Here is a 17,057-nt window from a genome sequence, read left to right on the forward strand (position 1 = left end):
ATTATTCATCAAAATTATGTGTTGAGTAGGTCGTAGGTTGCTCAAAGCATAACTGCCTGCATTCCGAGCACAGTAATGCGGAAACCAGGATGGAGTTAAAACGAAATCTATGTGTCCGGGGTTTCTGAAATTTTCTGAAAATTCCAAAACCACGCCCCTTTACAGGACACGCCTACTATTGGTTGGAAAACGTCTACGTCTGTAGAGCTTCGGTCCAATGGCGGCGGGGTTTACGCGCAGCCGTAGCGCTACGGTTAAGCGGCGTGCGGGGTGCTACGATCGACAGACGTCGCTGCGGACCTGCTACGCCGAGCAACTGGAAAAAATGTAAGTTTTCCTTATTGTATCATTTATTTCCCAACAACTTACTTAAATCCTACTGCACGTGTTTTCATTCGTGAGTTTTTAACGATTTTTCCTTGGCATCTATGTGGCTTTAGAGTATTATACAGCTGTATATATATATATATGTATGTATGTACGCACCTACCATTATGTAACCTGCCTACCCGTGATTTTAATGGCGGGCAAAAATTGTGAGGAAGTTGTAGTAGTCTTGAGTTGCGAATAGTAGCATCACAAATCTTTCCACGGACAGTTCAAAATACGACGACTCACGTGCAGAAAATGTGCATCAATCCGTATCTTTTATTGCAGTTTTCATTGTGATCAAATACCTGCTTACCGAACGTGACTACTATGGTTATGGAATCCTCATGCCATTGTGTAGTAGACATATCATTCCATGGCCTTCTACCAATATATATTATGTGAAAAATTTTGGTAGATTCACGCCGTACTTGATCAGGGTTCTTTCAGATATACAATTTCCCGCCTCTTCTCGTTTAATAGGTGATTTCTCCTTGGTACCTATCGAATACAGGAATATTTAATAGGGTGCAATGGGGTAGTTTGCATTAATATCAGGCAATAACGTTTGACGTATAATGCCTCTTTTTTATAATAGTAAGTGACGGGACGAACAAGCCGAATGCTTAGTGGTAAGCTACATGCCTGTCCATAACAGTTGCAGTGCCACTCAGAGCTTTAAATCGCAAAAATCTGAGCCCTGTCACTAGGCCAGTCACCCTGAGATATAAATCGATAAGTCCCAAGTGCCTGTAATTTCACCAACACTCGTACCCTTCAAACTCGGAACGCAGTAAAGGTCACATTACGGTTTGGCGGCAGAAATAAGTAAGGTAGTACTTCCCTGGACAAATTCTTTCACTAGGGGCAACACTGCTACTAAAAAGACTAAAATTCAACCGTGACCATGGCATCTCTACAGAACCCCACAATATTCTTTGTTTAAATTAACAAATGTACGCGGCTTAAACCCGGAAGAAGTAGTTTTAATTTCGATGTGTAGCAGTAAAGAAAACTAAGAACTCTAACGGGGATAACTTAAGTCTGGTGTGAATGCTTGTTTCAGGTGTTAGTGTAGTACAAGTGTGAGGGCGGACGCGGGCCGCCGACATGCAGGGGCTGCAAACGGCCAAAGAGAAGGCCTCGGGCCTTTTCGCCAACAAACCACTTCTATTCAAGTAAGTTTATTAACAAATCTCCTTACAGGCTCTCACTTTTCTTACTTATTTAGCTGTCATTTGATGACTTAAATACGAAATGTGATTATGATATACAATATATTTTCATAGCAATCCGTAATCCCAAGTATGTATGCGAAATCTTGATCGTCATAAGATTACGCTATAGGTACATCTTGCCTTTTGTATATAGTGTTAATTATTAAATAGAAAATAGTATGATTATATCGCAATTTAGATATTAGAATATTACATTACACGGAACAAAGCAAAATTGCTATAAGAATGCATTAGAACATTTTATACTACTTAAGGAACACTAGTTGCTAGGTACATCCTTCGAATAAGTATGTAATCATTTCAAAAATACTACACATTTTATGTTACAGTGAAATGACGTATAAATCATAGACGAATTAGAATGAGTTGTAACTTTTATATAACTGGAAGGAACGATTAAATCTATCTATGAGTTAGTTGGCGTATTCTATAAATAACTTAGAATAATAATAATATTTGCTTTAAACATGGTATTACAGAAGTAGAAAAACAAGAACAGTACCAGTACAAACACAAACAGTGCTTCGCATCTATCAAATAGCATGCAAATGTCTAATGATAAAATGATAATTGATTACTACATTAATAAATAAGAAAGAAACAATTTACAATTTTGCATATTAAATATGTCAAAAATTGCAAAAAACACATCTCTTTTACAATAATGTAAAATTATTGTTCTAAATATTTATACACACTTTAAAAATCTGTAATAAGTAACTCATCGTCAAAATAAAAGTATTTTACTACAGGCATAAGGTATCTTTTACAAGAAAATTTCGTTTGTAAATTCTAATAAAGTTCCGACGGCCGCGACGCGTTATCCTGTTCTGATTTGACAATATTTCAAACGAACGGATATTGAACTACAATATAGCGTACAAATACAGTTACGTTAGGTTTTAACGTTTTCCTTCGTTGTTTGTTAGTTTTTACTAATATTTTTGTTACTTTATAATATTTTTAACGTTTTTGTAACATTCTTATAATTGGATACAAAGATCGAATAAACTTAAGGAAAAATTGCTTCGATGCGGCTGGACTTCAACCAGTGACATATTCGTTTAACGCATGCTTCGCTCTCCCAGCTCTACGGGACGGGGAAATCAGCAAACTTTATGAAATTTTTCTGTGCTTACTGCAGATTTTTGTTTTTGGTTTTTTTGCCGCAGCGCCACCTGTGAGAAAACTGTGAAAGTTTTTTCTTCACTCAGCTAGGTACCTTCACAGCTACCAGCGGCTGACAGGAGATGTTTATTTATTAATATTTATTTATATATTTTTTTGTGAAATTTTATAAATACACTAAATTTCTTCTTAGTCCGTCGACCTCATCGTCATTTTTCATCAGTTGAGATGGAGAGGTCACATGCCGCATTTATTTTTTTTTAAATGAAAAAAGAATTAAATGTAACCGTATTTATTTTCCTCTTCTGATACGTATTGTCTGTTTGTGCTTATAATATACGTCGCAAGTATATTTTGTTTCGTCTTGTTCACTCATAGTTATGACCTGACTCAAATTGATATACGTCACATTAAGTTTGTAAATGATTAATTTCATTATTATAAACTTTGTTACGAAGATGTTGCGATCAAGATTTGTTCATCAAGAAAAATTGAAACGAATGATAAAATGAAAACGAAACAAATAGAACTAGAAAATGCTTGAGTTTAAAATTAAAGTCTCAAAATAAACATTTATTTTTATTATGCCCATGTTTTAGTGAAGTGTTCAAAAATAGAAAGGACTAAATTAATTTTAATACAGAAATAAAACTAGCAATTTCAGTATCTCACCAATTGTGTGAAATAACAATAAATAAGCGAAAAAACGGCAAATGTAATAGTTGACGGCTGATAATATTGACAGCGGATGAAACTGGAAGAGGGGAAAATGCTCGCTCTAACTAGCATTGTTATTGTTATTGTTTTGCAGTTAAATAATAATAGTAATAAGTTTCAAAAGTTATTTATATCCGCTTGTTGGATCTGGACATCGTCGATGAAAAACATGCAGTATTTCATAATATTTTAAGAAGTTATTCTTCCATACAATAAGAACTACTTTCACTACGGGGACACCCTTAAAATTAGGTTAGATTATAGGTATTAGGTTATATTTACAATCACTTCGTTTATAATAAAAAATAACACTCTTTAACTAAATATAACCAGCAAATTTTTACCTGTGTACAAATATAGCACGCTATTAGTTTACAATAATTACAATGCGTTAAAAATATAACTATCTCTTATGTGTAATACCTACATTCATTATCATAAATATGAAGTAATATAAAAAAAAAGACATTAAAAAACAGCGTTTGGTGTGTCCCTTTTAATATCACTGTCGAAATGAAGAGCGAATATTATTCAAAGCGCTAAACACCCATGGTACATTAAAATGTACTAAATATAGCAAGTATACCCTTAGTATGAAAAACGCAGCTGGGATATTTTTAAGTATTTTTTTTATAATATCAAGTGACGGGATGAACAAGTCGTACGCCTGCAGGTAAGCAACACACCTGTCCGTAACAGTTGCAGTGCCACTCGGAGCTTTAAATCGCAAAGATCTGACGGGCACTGCCACTGCGCCCGTTACCGTGAGACATAAGCTAACAAGTCCCATGTGCCTGTAATTTCACTAGCACCCTTACCCTTCGAAACCGGAATACAGCAATGCTGACATTACTGCTTGGCGGCAGAAATAGGTAAGGTGGCAGTACTTCCCTGGACGAACTCTTTGACAAGGAGCTCTACTGCTACTAAAATTTTCTTTTTTTCCTAGATACCTTATAGTCACATAGAATATAAAAAGCTAAATTTGAATGCAATATTTCCATTATAATGTAAACTAAGCGTTTAAGTGCTCATAGGAACAATATTATCAGCGGATCACTTCATACAATACATTATGTACATTTTGATGTACACTGGTAGTTAGGAGGTTATAGTCTGTGGCATGTTAGAAATATAGAGCAAGTTGCGCTAAATATTTTCAAAAAAACAATCAAATAGGTCGCCGCCGTTAATCTTTAATAACGTTGACAGCGGATGAAGTGTTATAGAGGATATGCTCCGTCTGTGTGTATCTAACAAGCACCACTAATATAGGGTGATCAATCATGATAGATCCTTTCAGGTTTTTTCGTTAAAGTAAAAAGGAAATTTGACATGTGAAATGCTTAACATTTTTAATATAAATACCAGGTGTAACTAAAACTAAATAACTGTAGACAGAAATAAAAGTTCTTTTCCCAAAAATTATTACCAACCCTACCATTGACTTACAGTTATATGGACGTCGGGTCCGCGCTAAAAAGTGTCCGCACTTGTAAGGCGCTAAAATCGTATACAGAGCGCGACACTCCGCTTTAATCTTCATTTGTTCTACTGACAGCGCGGTACTGCCATGACATTACAATTTAAATTTCGAATAGGTTGACTTGGGACATTTTTTTCGTGGTTTTTGTATTAGACCCGTCGTCCATTTATTTGTAAGTCAATGAACCCTACATACATTTGTGTAGCAGCAGCGATTTGTTCGGAAATCGAAAACAGTATTGGAAAAAAATAATACTTCTGGCTAAAGTTGTTCAAATTCATTATAGTTTCATTATCGTTATTTCAAAATATTTCTACTGTCTTGTAAAATTGTAGCAATATTCATGATTATGATGATAAAATTATTAATTATATAGAGAGAAAATATTCTGCTTGTTTCAACTGAGGTGTAATATACAAATGAATAAGTTGGTTGGAACATTAGTTTTCTTTACCTTTTAGTCTTTTGTATTTGATAATGATCATAATTTCTAGTTTTTTCTATTTTTTTTTTATACATTTGAGATCTACTGACAACGCATGATTGAGTACATACCATTCGTTATTTTATTGTACAGTCAATTTTGAATTGAACCATTAGAGCAGAAATATTATTTAGCTGGTTGACAATTATTTCAACCCTAAATAGCTACGCTCCGAGCTAGATCACTCGTTGTGGATTAGATAATGGTGTAATAGTAATAGCAATAACATTTTCCAACCTTCGGGACAGGGTAGGCGTCCAATTAGCCATACTGTCAGATCTTAGATTTATATTTTTCTTAAATAATTTAATTTTCAGACTTTTTCGCGGGAAACTTGTCTTTACGGTGGCCATTTTAAAAATAGATCGACAATAACATTGACTTACAATTAGGACGTCGGGTCCGCGCTAAAAAGTGTCCGCACTTGTAAGGCGCTAAAATCGTATACAGAGCGCGACACTCCGCTTTAGTCTTCACTTGTTCTATTGACAGCGCGATACTGCGATGACATTACAATTTAAATTTCGAATAGGTTGACTTGGGACATTTTTTTCGTGGTTTTTGTATTACACCCGTCGTCCATTTATTTGTAAGTCAATGGACAATAAAATTAGACTACGATGAATTTTATCTGTAAAATTTCAAAAAGCGAACCGCTAATAAGTGTTATAGCGGTCATTTATTAGTGAAGCATTTAATACTTCCGGAATGTTATGACTGATAAATATTAAGTTTTTAAATCACTGATAAAAGTTTTGCTGATGTCGTTTAATAACTAATTTTAAATGTAATTTTAATGTTAAAAGTTGGGGTTTTGATAATCACAATAAATAGAGATTTTAATAAAAATATAATCCAAGCCGTAGTTCTCCCAAATCGACTGAACTCAATAAATAATACGATTACGGCAGCCCTGGCGCAGCGGAGTGCGCAGCGCTGATAACAAACAGACATCATCCGGATTTGTGTCGTCATGCGGACTTCTTACCCTTCGCAATTTGTACGAACCATCACTAGAACGTTTGTGGTATTATCATCTTGATGAAACCGTAGTTTGTTACTGATTTATTATTGATGGCAAGCAAGTGTTTTTGAGAGTTGATACGAATATACCTCCCAATACGAACTGCTTGACTATACCTTACTTAGACTTATCATGTGGTATTATTTTGTTGTAGAAACCGTAACTAATTATAACGTTTAGCACAATTAGCACGTTTTCGGCAAATTGAATTTAGCGTAATGATTGTTAAAATGTGTGAAGCTGACAAACAATAAACAAAGGCAAGTTTGGTGTACTTACTACAAAACTGTTATAAGACTTTATCTGTTCTTTCTAGAACTCAAAACATTGACTCAAAATAAACTACCTATTTTCTATTACCTCGTCTGACTATATTCTAAATTTATATTCTAAAACTAAAATAAAACGTTATTTATATGATTTATACACAAAGGCTACACACAATACATTGTCTTGTTTCTCATTCTAGCTCTAAAGTTTTAAGCCCATAAATTGCATAGTGGAGAACGGAGGAAGGGTAGAGCTTCATTATTTAGTCCGTTTAAATCGCTAAGTCCTTAAAAGACATTAGCAGGCTTTGCAACGTTATCGCGAACACAAAAGAGATTTGCTAAAAGAGGGGCCAGTCAATTATTGCTATAATGTTTAGCTTTTAGGAGATTATATTTTGATGTCTCTATTCAATTTGTCTGCATTACGAAACAATAATTTCAACTTAAAAATTGTTTTTTTTTTATAATAATAACTTACGGGACGAACAAGTCATTCGTCTGATGGCATGCGACTTGCCTGTCCATAACAATTGCAGTATCTCTCAGAGCTTTAAATCAAAAATATCTGTGAGGCACTGATACAGCGCCCACCGCCCTGAGACGTAAGTTGACAAGTCCCATGTGCCTGTAATTTTACCAGCTCCCTTTGAAACCGGAACGCAGTAATGCTCACATTACTGCTTGAGGACAGAAATAGGTAATGGCAGTACTTCGACTACTTCTGTACGCACCTACATGCTCCATCGTCGACCTCATCTTCACACCTTCAGAGGAGACGAAGGTACAATACGCGCTTATCATATAATTAAGAAAAATTCTAACACAAATTTATTATAAAGACAGTAGATAACTTTGTCTAGATTTTGAAAATGTTTTTTTATGACTCCATGAAATTTATCAGCTTTTATATTCAACTTCAACTTCAGCTTTATATAAAAAAAAAAATACTTTTACACATCTATAATGTCATTTGAATGAACATCAAACAGAAAGCATTTTTTAAATAAAACAAGTTTCGAATTCATGAAACATCTCCTTTCATTGTTTTTACATAAATATTTTTTCAAACGAAGGTCGTCGATTATTTTTCCTCTCATTGTCCTAGCGTCAGCTTCGTCCTGGCTGAGAGGCTACGACAGCTAAATACATACAGCACTCACGCTAATTGTTTCCGCCATTTGAATATTGCTGGGACAATTACCCGATTGGTCCAGCAGGGCCCCGGGTACTCCGCCGGGGTCCGGGGCGCGGGGGCCCTAAATTAATTGCTCTCTGCCACTTTGTTTTATTTGAGTCTGAACAGAACAATAAATGACGTGTTGAGAGAGTTTGTATGTGTTCAATAATAGTTGTTAGGGCCTCAAATGTATTTCGGTCGAATTAATGCTAATTTGAAATGTTGTGGGATTTTAATTTGGTAAGTAATTTTTTTAAGTTATGCTTTCTGAGAAGGCACTTAAAAATTTTAATTAAAAAAAACTAAGTCACAGAAAATAAAACTCATTTATAGAAAACATATAAATAGAGATGGAAGTTGAAGTGTTGCTCTCTTAAGCAAAATATTGTGAACGTTTGAATTTTTCCAAAGAAATCAATTCTCAAGGCGGAAATTGATATTTCCTCAATTTATAAGATATTGTCCTTGAAACCAATCATATAACCAATTCTGCCTCTATCCATTCCTGATATACATATTTTGTTGAATTTATACATTTTATGATTCCTTTCACAGTTTTCTTTAGGTAACAACGACGTCTGTACAGACTTCTGAAATTTAAGATACATATATCCACCCAAGTTGGAACTCATATTCACTAAGATATATGTATTTATTTAATAAATAATCCTAATATTTACCTTAGTGGTTTGGAATGTACGTTTATGAATTACACTAAAAAATGTTAATTAACTTTTTCTTTGAAAGTGAAATGAAATATTATTTACTTAAAACATCAAGCCGGTGGCCGTAAGACGGAACATACCAAATAATAGAATACATATTTTACTTGATGAAGCATGCAAATTTTTTCTTAAAATTAATTTAATTATGCTCAAGAAATAATTAGACTATTAATACTAATAAATTAATAATTATCAATGTCAAACAATTAAATATTATACATAATACATCAAGTACTTTTTAACTTTGTAATAATTTTTGTCTTGAAGCATACACAAAGTCTATTTCTAAATATGTGCTTGTATGTATCAATTTAGCACTTTATTTTCAAAATCATCGTCACATAAACGCATATTAGTATTGGAAGACAGTAATTATTTAGCTGATCTTTTCATTCAACATCATAGACATTGGCAGGGGTGTCATGTTACAGGGTATAAAATACAAATACCCTGAAGCTTATGCCGTCGGGGGTTTAGTGAAATTTTAATGACATGCCTTTGTGGCTTCACCCAGGACCGCCAATTAAGAATCTTTAGTGACGCTAATGAAGCATTATAATGTGTGATGGAAAGGTACAGTTGTAGATACACTATCATTTCATTTGTTTGAACAGTTGTATTGTGGTTCTTTGAATCAGGGAAGAGACAGATAAAATGTATCTAAACAGAGTTTTCTTGTAGAGACAGTACTATAAACATCATTAATATCTTCATGAACTTCTGCTGGACGTACGTAGACTCATTTCAAGGTCAACCTCTAAAATATCTTCAATTCATAGATAAGCAAATTAGACTTCAAAATGTTATATTAAACTGCTCATTCATAAGCCAGACTCCCCTGAGAAGAATGAGCACAAATTCTTGGGGTTGCTCTCTGTAAATAAACATTTGTACATATTTACTATTTACAATATTATTTCAAACAATACACAAAACGTGCATCGAAACTATCGTGACTACATGCAACAGCGAAACGGGTCACTACCACGGATTTTTGTCATCCAAGTACGCAGAATCTGTATAATAAACCCTTAGTACAAAGTTTTTGTCTCATTATAGTTTTAAGCCTTGTGAATTGCCATTCACAAGGTTTAAAATTCAACACTTATCAACCCTGTAGAAGCGTATACATTACACCTTAAATGAATTGGTGACTTTATGAAGATGATTGTCAAATCTTTGTTTCTAAATATGAGTTGTTTTTTCCGTATTCAAGCTTGTTTATTATTTCATACATTTTAGGGTTCAGATGTGTATAAGTCGATCTACATGTTGTGTCTTAAGTTCGTTATAATACGTTTCAGGTTTAAAAAGGATCGACTCATATATTTCGCTCTTTCATATACAGAATTGTTCCTAAATATTGCTACATCTTCAAAAATTGTGACGACCCTGGATGAAGCGGTCCCGGATTCGATTCCCGGTAGGATCAATTTTGGTTTTTGTCTGGGTGTTCTTGGCTGTTCTGGTACACATAGTACAGGGAATAAACTTAACTGCCTCCGTGGCCGAACGGTTACCACGCTGGACTGCCACACAGAGGTCCCGGGTTCAATTTCCGATATTTAATGACCTACATTTATTTCTCTCGTGATTTTGAGGGCAATTTGTGGTTGTATATGTGTATAATCATGGCACCCGTGATACAGGATTTGTAGTGCGAGGTTATTTTAAAAAAAGCCCTAGCTTGTTGTATGGCACACGATAAGCATCTGACTCCATATCCTGGTAGTATATATACTGCACGTGTAGGCGATTCTCAAAGTTTTTTTTTCACAAAAACGTGTACAGGGTTAAGAGCACGTCAAGCTTGTCACTAAATTCAACTGTACACTGTTTAAAATAAGAACGGTCCAAACTCCTAGGTGTCAAACTTGATGTGTTCTCGAATTGACGACATATGATGCACGCCTCTTAACGAACTTACAGGTTTTAAAGTCACCAATTGACAATGACTTGCACGAAGTATAAAACACATAACATACAATATGAAATTAAAAACACGAGATATAATTGAACGAAATGTTGAATCGAACTTCATAAAATGTGTTACAGCTTTTTCCATCAAAATTGTGAGTTATGTTCGTACACGTAAAGGTCCATACCATGTTCATGCCTATGTCTGCCGCCAAGCACTAATGTGAGCATTATTTATTGCATTCCAGTTTTGAAGGATATGGGTGCTGATGAAACTACAGGCACATGGGGCTTTTCAACTTTATGTCTCAAGGTGACGGGCGTAATGGCACTGCAACTGTTATGCATAGGCGTGTCGCTTACCACCTAGCACACGACTTGTTCGTCACGTCATTTTATATCGTAAAAAAAGGACTCATGTCCTTAGCTCTTGAATGAATGAAACATACGTACAATCAATTGTGTAGCTCTAAAACGATCCGGCATAAAGCAAATAAGTAGGTTAATCTTGCCACACTTCAACAAACAGAAGGCTCGTCAGTTCGGCGATGTGACAACGTCATCCGAATCGATGGGCGCCGAAACGTCTGGCCGGCGGGACGGCGAGGCGCCGCCTGTTCTGCCGCCGTTGCTGGCGCCGGGGGGCCGACGAAGATAAATCTCACAGAACTTTCTATATTTGCCCGAAAATCTACAAAATATCATCCCCGCTAAACGAGACGGTGACTCATATGGTTAGTTTGTATTTTGCTTTTTATGGAATAAGCCACATATCAAAAGTGCTTAAATCACGTGAAAGTTATAAAAACAATACGAACTACATACAAATTTTATAACTCGTTTGTAAGCATAAACATTTTTATCCGACTTATTTCGCTTGAGGAATCTTTAACCTCTCTCCTAAAATGTTGTAATTTTGCAGATGTAGCCTTATTACCAAGGGTGCGATGTACATTTGTCAATGTCATAGGAATATATTATTGTGGATTTAAATTTCAAATACAGGTTACAGATTGCAATGCTGTTTTGCTATCTAAATCGTCTCACCCAATTCATAAATAATTCAAATGTTATTGAAATTTAACGTAAATGAATTGATGGGTACTAGTGACTTATTAAATTACCGTAACGATGATAATTGAAAAAGGTACGTAATTATAAACAGTTTTTCATTATTTTATGTGAAAGAAAGCTTAATTAACTTCAGCTGGGGTATTGTCAACGAAGATTTATAATGTGTTTATATGTCTATTGACAATTACCTTGTTTAAACTTATTAGCTAGTATGGTTTAACAGATTGGGCTTTGCTTCTATTTTGCATGTGGTTGTACTTAATATTGATTTTTATAAGCAACAGAAACTTGCTCCAAATTATAAAACAAGCTCTTAAATCAAGTGAAACTGTAGAAATAACTTGTTCAAAACTCTATAGTTTTATCTCCATTATTTTAAGCTCCGCTCTCCATTATTATAAGCCATAAACAGTAGTTATTTACTATTTTTTCAAGATTTTCTCACTCGATAATAATAGCAAAATGTTTCGTCCTTTGGGACAGGCTAAGGCTAATTGGCCATATAGCCAGTTCTTAGATTGTAATTTTTCTTTAATAGTTCAACTTTCAGACATATTTTTGCTGGAAATCGTTATAATTATCTTTACGGTAGCCATTTTGAAACTCTCTCTCACTCGTTACCATGGTAGTTAAGAAGTTATTATATTTTAAATTCTTTTCGCTAAGGAAAAGGCAAGGCTTTAAAACCATACAGCCAAGTCTTGTTGATTTTTCTTTCGCTAAATTTAGGTAGATAAGCACACGCTATATCTTCTGTTCATTACCTACATATATTTTATAAGCATTATAAGTCTCGTATGTTTTTGACTTTATTTGTAATTTTATTTTAGTGTGTAAGGATATTTCATGTTTAACTTTTATTCAGTCTTTTTACTCATTTCCTAGACTAGTCCTAAAGGCATACAGTGGTTGATGTGATTAATTAAAAAAAACTTTGTTAGTCGAGTCCCTCATTACGGTCTAATCTGACGGTGTAATGAGAATTGTAGCAAAGGGCAGAGATTTAATTCGGAACGGTCGGCGCGGACGCAAGGGGCGGCTCCAGCGCCTAGATTAATCCTACTTCAAAGGAAACTCTGGCTGTATAGACTAATATACCTGTGTACAGATATCTACTATGTATATGTATATAGAGACATGCAAATGAGCATTGCCTATACCAAATTTATTATTTTCATAGTTGCCTTTATAGACTTAAATTTATACCAGGGTACTGCTTTAACTGTCTCCGTGGCCGAATGGTTACCATGCCGGCCTGTCACGCAGAGGTCCCAGGTTCGATTCCCGGGCCGGGAGAAATATTTGAATGGCCTACATTTATTTATCTCGTGAGTTTGGGTCTAATTTGTGGTTGTCTATGTGTGTGTACATGGCATCCGCGACACAGGCTTTCCCTAGTGCCTAGTCTATGTTGAGTGTGTGCGTTATTATTATTAAAAAAAGGTTTTTCTGTTTCTCTAGTGTTCTCGATTTTATTATAATGAATGACTGTAATGAGGAACGAAAATTATTTTTATGAAATATTCGCTCGGTAAGTTGCAGTTAGAGTTATACAAATTATAAAACTTGATTTTCGAAAAATGTATACTTTGGAAAGTTTAAAAATCACGTAGTTTTATGTGTCGCTAAGGTTAAGTTTTATAGAAATATCTAAACCTCAATTTGAACCAAATCTCTCATTTAGTCGATAGAGTTTAATTTTTTTATGATACTAAGTAATGGGACGAACAAGTCGTACGCCTCATGGTAAACGACACGCCTGTCCATAACAGTCGCAGTGCCACTCAGAGCTTTAAATCGCAAAGATCTGAGGTGCACTACCTCTGCGCCCATCTTCATGAGACATAAGTTGAAAAGTCCCATGTGCCTGTAATTTTACCAGCATACTTATCCTTCAAAACCAGAACGCATTAAGGCTGACATTACAGCTTGGCGGCAGAAATAATTAAGATGGCAGTACTTACACACTCACAGGAGCTCTACTGCTAGTAATAGCTGAAATATCTCATGATATTTATTATTATTTTATTTTAATAGTTATCCATTAATTGTATTTCATTGTAGTAAGATGCTTACTATTATACTTACGTCTTACAAGTCTTAGGGTCATATTCCAGAACTCTACTCAATGCTCAAGTCAGGATTTGAGTATGGTTTAAAGCACTCGAAATCATACCCAAGTCCCTGCCAGGGTCGTATCTCCAGTGCTTGAAATCATATTCAAATCCTGACTCGAGCATTGAGTAGAGTTCTGGAATACGACCCATAGAGTCCTAAATGTAGGGCCCTAACGGAAAAACAGTGCTGGGAACGCATTGTGTTTTCCTGCACATACTGAGTTGCTGACCCTTTTGTTATCACAGGTGGCACCATCGCAGAGTATCTCTGTACTTAGTGTTCTTGTTTAGGTTAATAATGGCGATACCTCTATTCAACACTATGCCAATTTTAATGTTGCACCTGTGTTTTTATTTTGATTTCAGTTTTTCTTTTTGACAGAATTCGTTTTTTGTTTTTTTTTTCGAATTTTGTATTTTATTTCTTTATTTTTTTCATAAAATTCGGGAAGTTTAATTGCGGAAAATAAATATGGCCGTTTACAAAAATAACAGAAAATGACCAAAAAATAAAGTTGGCGTATCACATTGGAAGTATCGATTGGTGCTTTAACTTTTTTTCTTTGTTTTGCTTACTCATTAATGTTTCAAAGTTTTGATTGTTTTATTTTTCTTCTGCTTGGTTTCGTTTTTCTGTTCTGATATCATACGTGGTAGTCAAATAAATGATTTTTTTCTTTTTCTTTCTCTTATAAGTTAAAAAATAGTTAATTTTAAAAAACAAAGAAAAACAAAGAAATCCTACTTACATTGCTGGTCGCTACGTAACGAGCGATGGATGACGCCAGAGGCCAAACAGACGTCGAGGCGCCTCATTCCGGCGTTCATCTCCAAGCGCTTGCAAAACAAATAATGTGACTCCGTAGTGTAGAGTAATCAATATTTCGTACCGGCTCAATATACATAAAAAACATCAGATACAGAATCACATAATTCGATCTGACAATCTCCTTGTTTTGAAATATGTTAACAACTGTGCGATTCGAATGATATAAGTTAAAAACATTTTCATTTCTATTACGCTTGATATGCGAGTAAATCTGATAAAGCATTGAACCTTCTGTAAAAAAAAATTGCAAGTTCTGAAGGTATCCGCTTCACCGACATACTATCAGACTACTCTGATGCTTCATTCCTTTGCTGATGATGTAGGTGAAAATTTAAATAACGGTTTTAAGCAGATTGAATAGTGCTACAACAAATTGTTTTTTACGCTAAATACAATTAAGTGAAGAAAAAACAGATATTTTTAACTGGTTCTTTCGTACCTGAAGCAATGTGTCAATACTTTGAGTGTAATTTTCCATAAACAATAACTGATAATGAACATGAAACAATTACTTTAATCAATCACGAAAACCAAAGCACTTGATAAATAGCTAATATTTTTATTGTCCCAATGTGAATTATTGTTATTACAGACTTAGTCTAATATTTTCCAAACTCATCGTGATTATTATTTATATATTATATATATAAGTGATAGATGTCTTTAAAATTATATTTAATTTTTATTTATTTTGTTTTATTTTGTTGGGGACCTTTCAGCTAATTTTACAAGATTGATTTAAATATGATCAATGAGATGCTAATTAAGAGCTTTCACAATTATTATGAACATAAGAAAATAAAACTAGAATAACAACTATCGCATCTACGATAACGATAACACAACAACCGCCGTATCAGTCACTCGATAAGAAGTTATTAATTAGTCATTATAGTTTTTATATTCTTAACGCTATTGCAGAAAAGGTCTACGCGATCGTCATGGTTGAGTTGGCAAAATAAAGTTCGTGGTCTTGGTAGAACTAAAATTAGTTCGACTATAATGGAACATGGAGCAAATTATGCTTACGTCCTAACTACAAATATGAGTAAAATATTACTGAGGAGCTGTGGGTAATCAATCTTACTCTATGCAATGTTTTTAAAATTCAATAGTTAGCGTCATCGTTGAGGCTTGCTACTCTTTATATCGACATCATCCATTTCCGATATATCTTTCGATACTGTAACATCTCAGTATTAGATCAGTATCAGATTCAAAAAGACGACTCTCTACAGTGCGTTCTACTCTACGTCGACTTTTACGTCACATTCGTGATATTGAGTGCGCCGCTGTCTCCACTAATGTTCGTCGTGTGCAAATATTTGAGCGGTAAGACTTATTGATCACGATCATGGCGCTCTCAACGGCGCTTCCGTCACGTCTCGAGTGCCTGTAAGCGCCCGACGTGCAGCTCTGCCGTGACTTCAAACATGTCCATTCAGCGAAGTGCTGCGATTTTAACCGCACGTTACTTGACCAACTTATATTATCTAGTCTTTTTTTTGTAAGCCCAATTCAGGTGTAATGTTTTACTCACTGTTATATTAGTAACCACAATGAATTTTAAGGTATTCGGATGTATTTAAATTGATTAGAAGTTTCCAATACACAACTTGTCTACTAATAGTAGTAATCTTGTCAACTAATAGATTTTTTGTGGAGAGAAAAACTTTTTATTTTGAATTTAAACATTCGTTCCTGAGAAAACCTTCAGTTTAAAATATTTATTCGATTAAAATAGTGTTCCAAATTATTAAAATAGTTTTTCCTTAATAATTATTATGATAATTATCCATTGAATTACAAACACTACTTAAGCATGAAGACACCTTTGGGAAAACGTCTTGGTATATGACTTTTTTAAGATTGACATTTGCCACTTTTGGATATGTCTCTGATACAAACACATGCCACGACATTGCTAGCGGTTGCATTTTGTTGTTCCAATTAATTTGACATTTATCTAAATAATAATAATAATAATAACAATAATGATAATAATGACGAGGGTCTCGTGAAAGCTGAAACCGAGAAACGCCGGAAGTATCTCGACCTGGCGCACGAGATCACCGACATGTGGGATGTGGCCTCCACTGAAATAATCCCAATTGTTTTGTTCGCAAATGGGTTAATTCCAGTCAGCCTTTCTAACAGCTTGAGGCGGTTGGATTTCTGTGGCGTGTCGCTTCCAGCACAAATGCAGAAGGCGGTCCTGCTCGATACGGCACGTATTGTTCGCCGATTCTTGGACCTGAGTCCCTGACCCCGGCCGACTGTGCCATTGCCGGGAAATACCGCCTCTCCCATTTAAAAATTCAAAATTATTTTTTTAGGCCTTGGGAGAGGCGAGAGTTTAAAATAAATACGATAATAATAATAATAATAATAATAATAAATTTATTTCCTTCACACACAATTTCAACCATAAGACTAGAGGGCAAGTATTTTGTTGTGTGTGTGTGTGTGTGTGTGTGTGTGTGTGTGTGTGTGTGTGTGT

The 17,057-nt window shown here is 34.8% G+C and overlaps 1 protein-coding gene across 1 annotated transcript in view; it reads left to right on the forward strand.

Annotated features, from left to right (window-relative positions):
- Window positions 1-220: 220 nt before the first annotated feature.
- Window positions 221-17,057, forward strand: part of LOC113226987 (vesicular glutamate transporter 1) — a 52,271-nt gene continuing 35,434 nt past the window's right edge. The window contains exons 1-2 of the mRNA XM_026459837.1: window positions 221-327; window positions 1,436-1,547. Of these exons, the coding sequence (XP_026315622.1) occupies window positions 1,480-1,547 (68 nt within the window). The 5' untranslated portion in view covers window positions 221-327; window positions 1,436-1,479. The remainder of the gene's footprint in view (window positions 328-1,435; window positions 1,548-17,057) is intronic.

Source organism: Hyposmocoma kahamanoa, unplaced genomic scaffold (assembly GCF_003589595.1).
Source record: "Hyposmocoma kahamanoa isolate Upper Pololo Valley unplaced genomic scaffold, ASM358959v1 202, whole genome shotgun sequence".
Lineage (NCBI taxonomy): Eukaryota > Metazoa > Arthropoda > Insecta > Lepidoptera > Cosmopterigidae > Hyposmocoma > Hyposmocoma kahamanoa.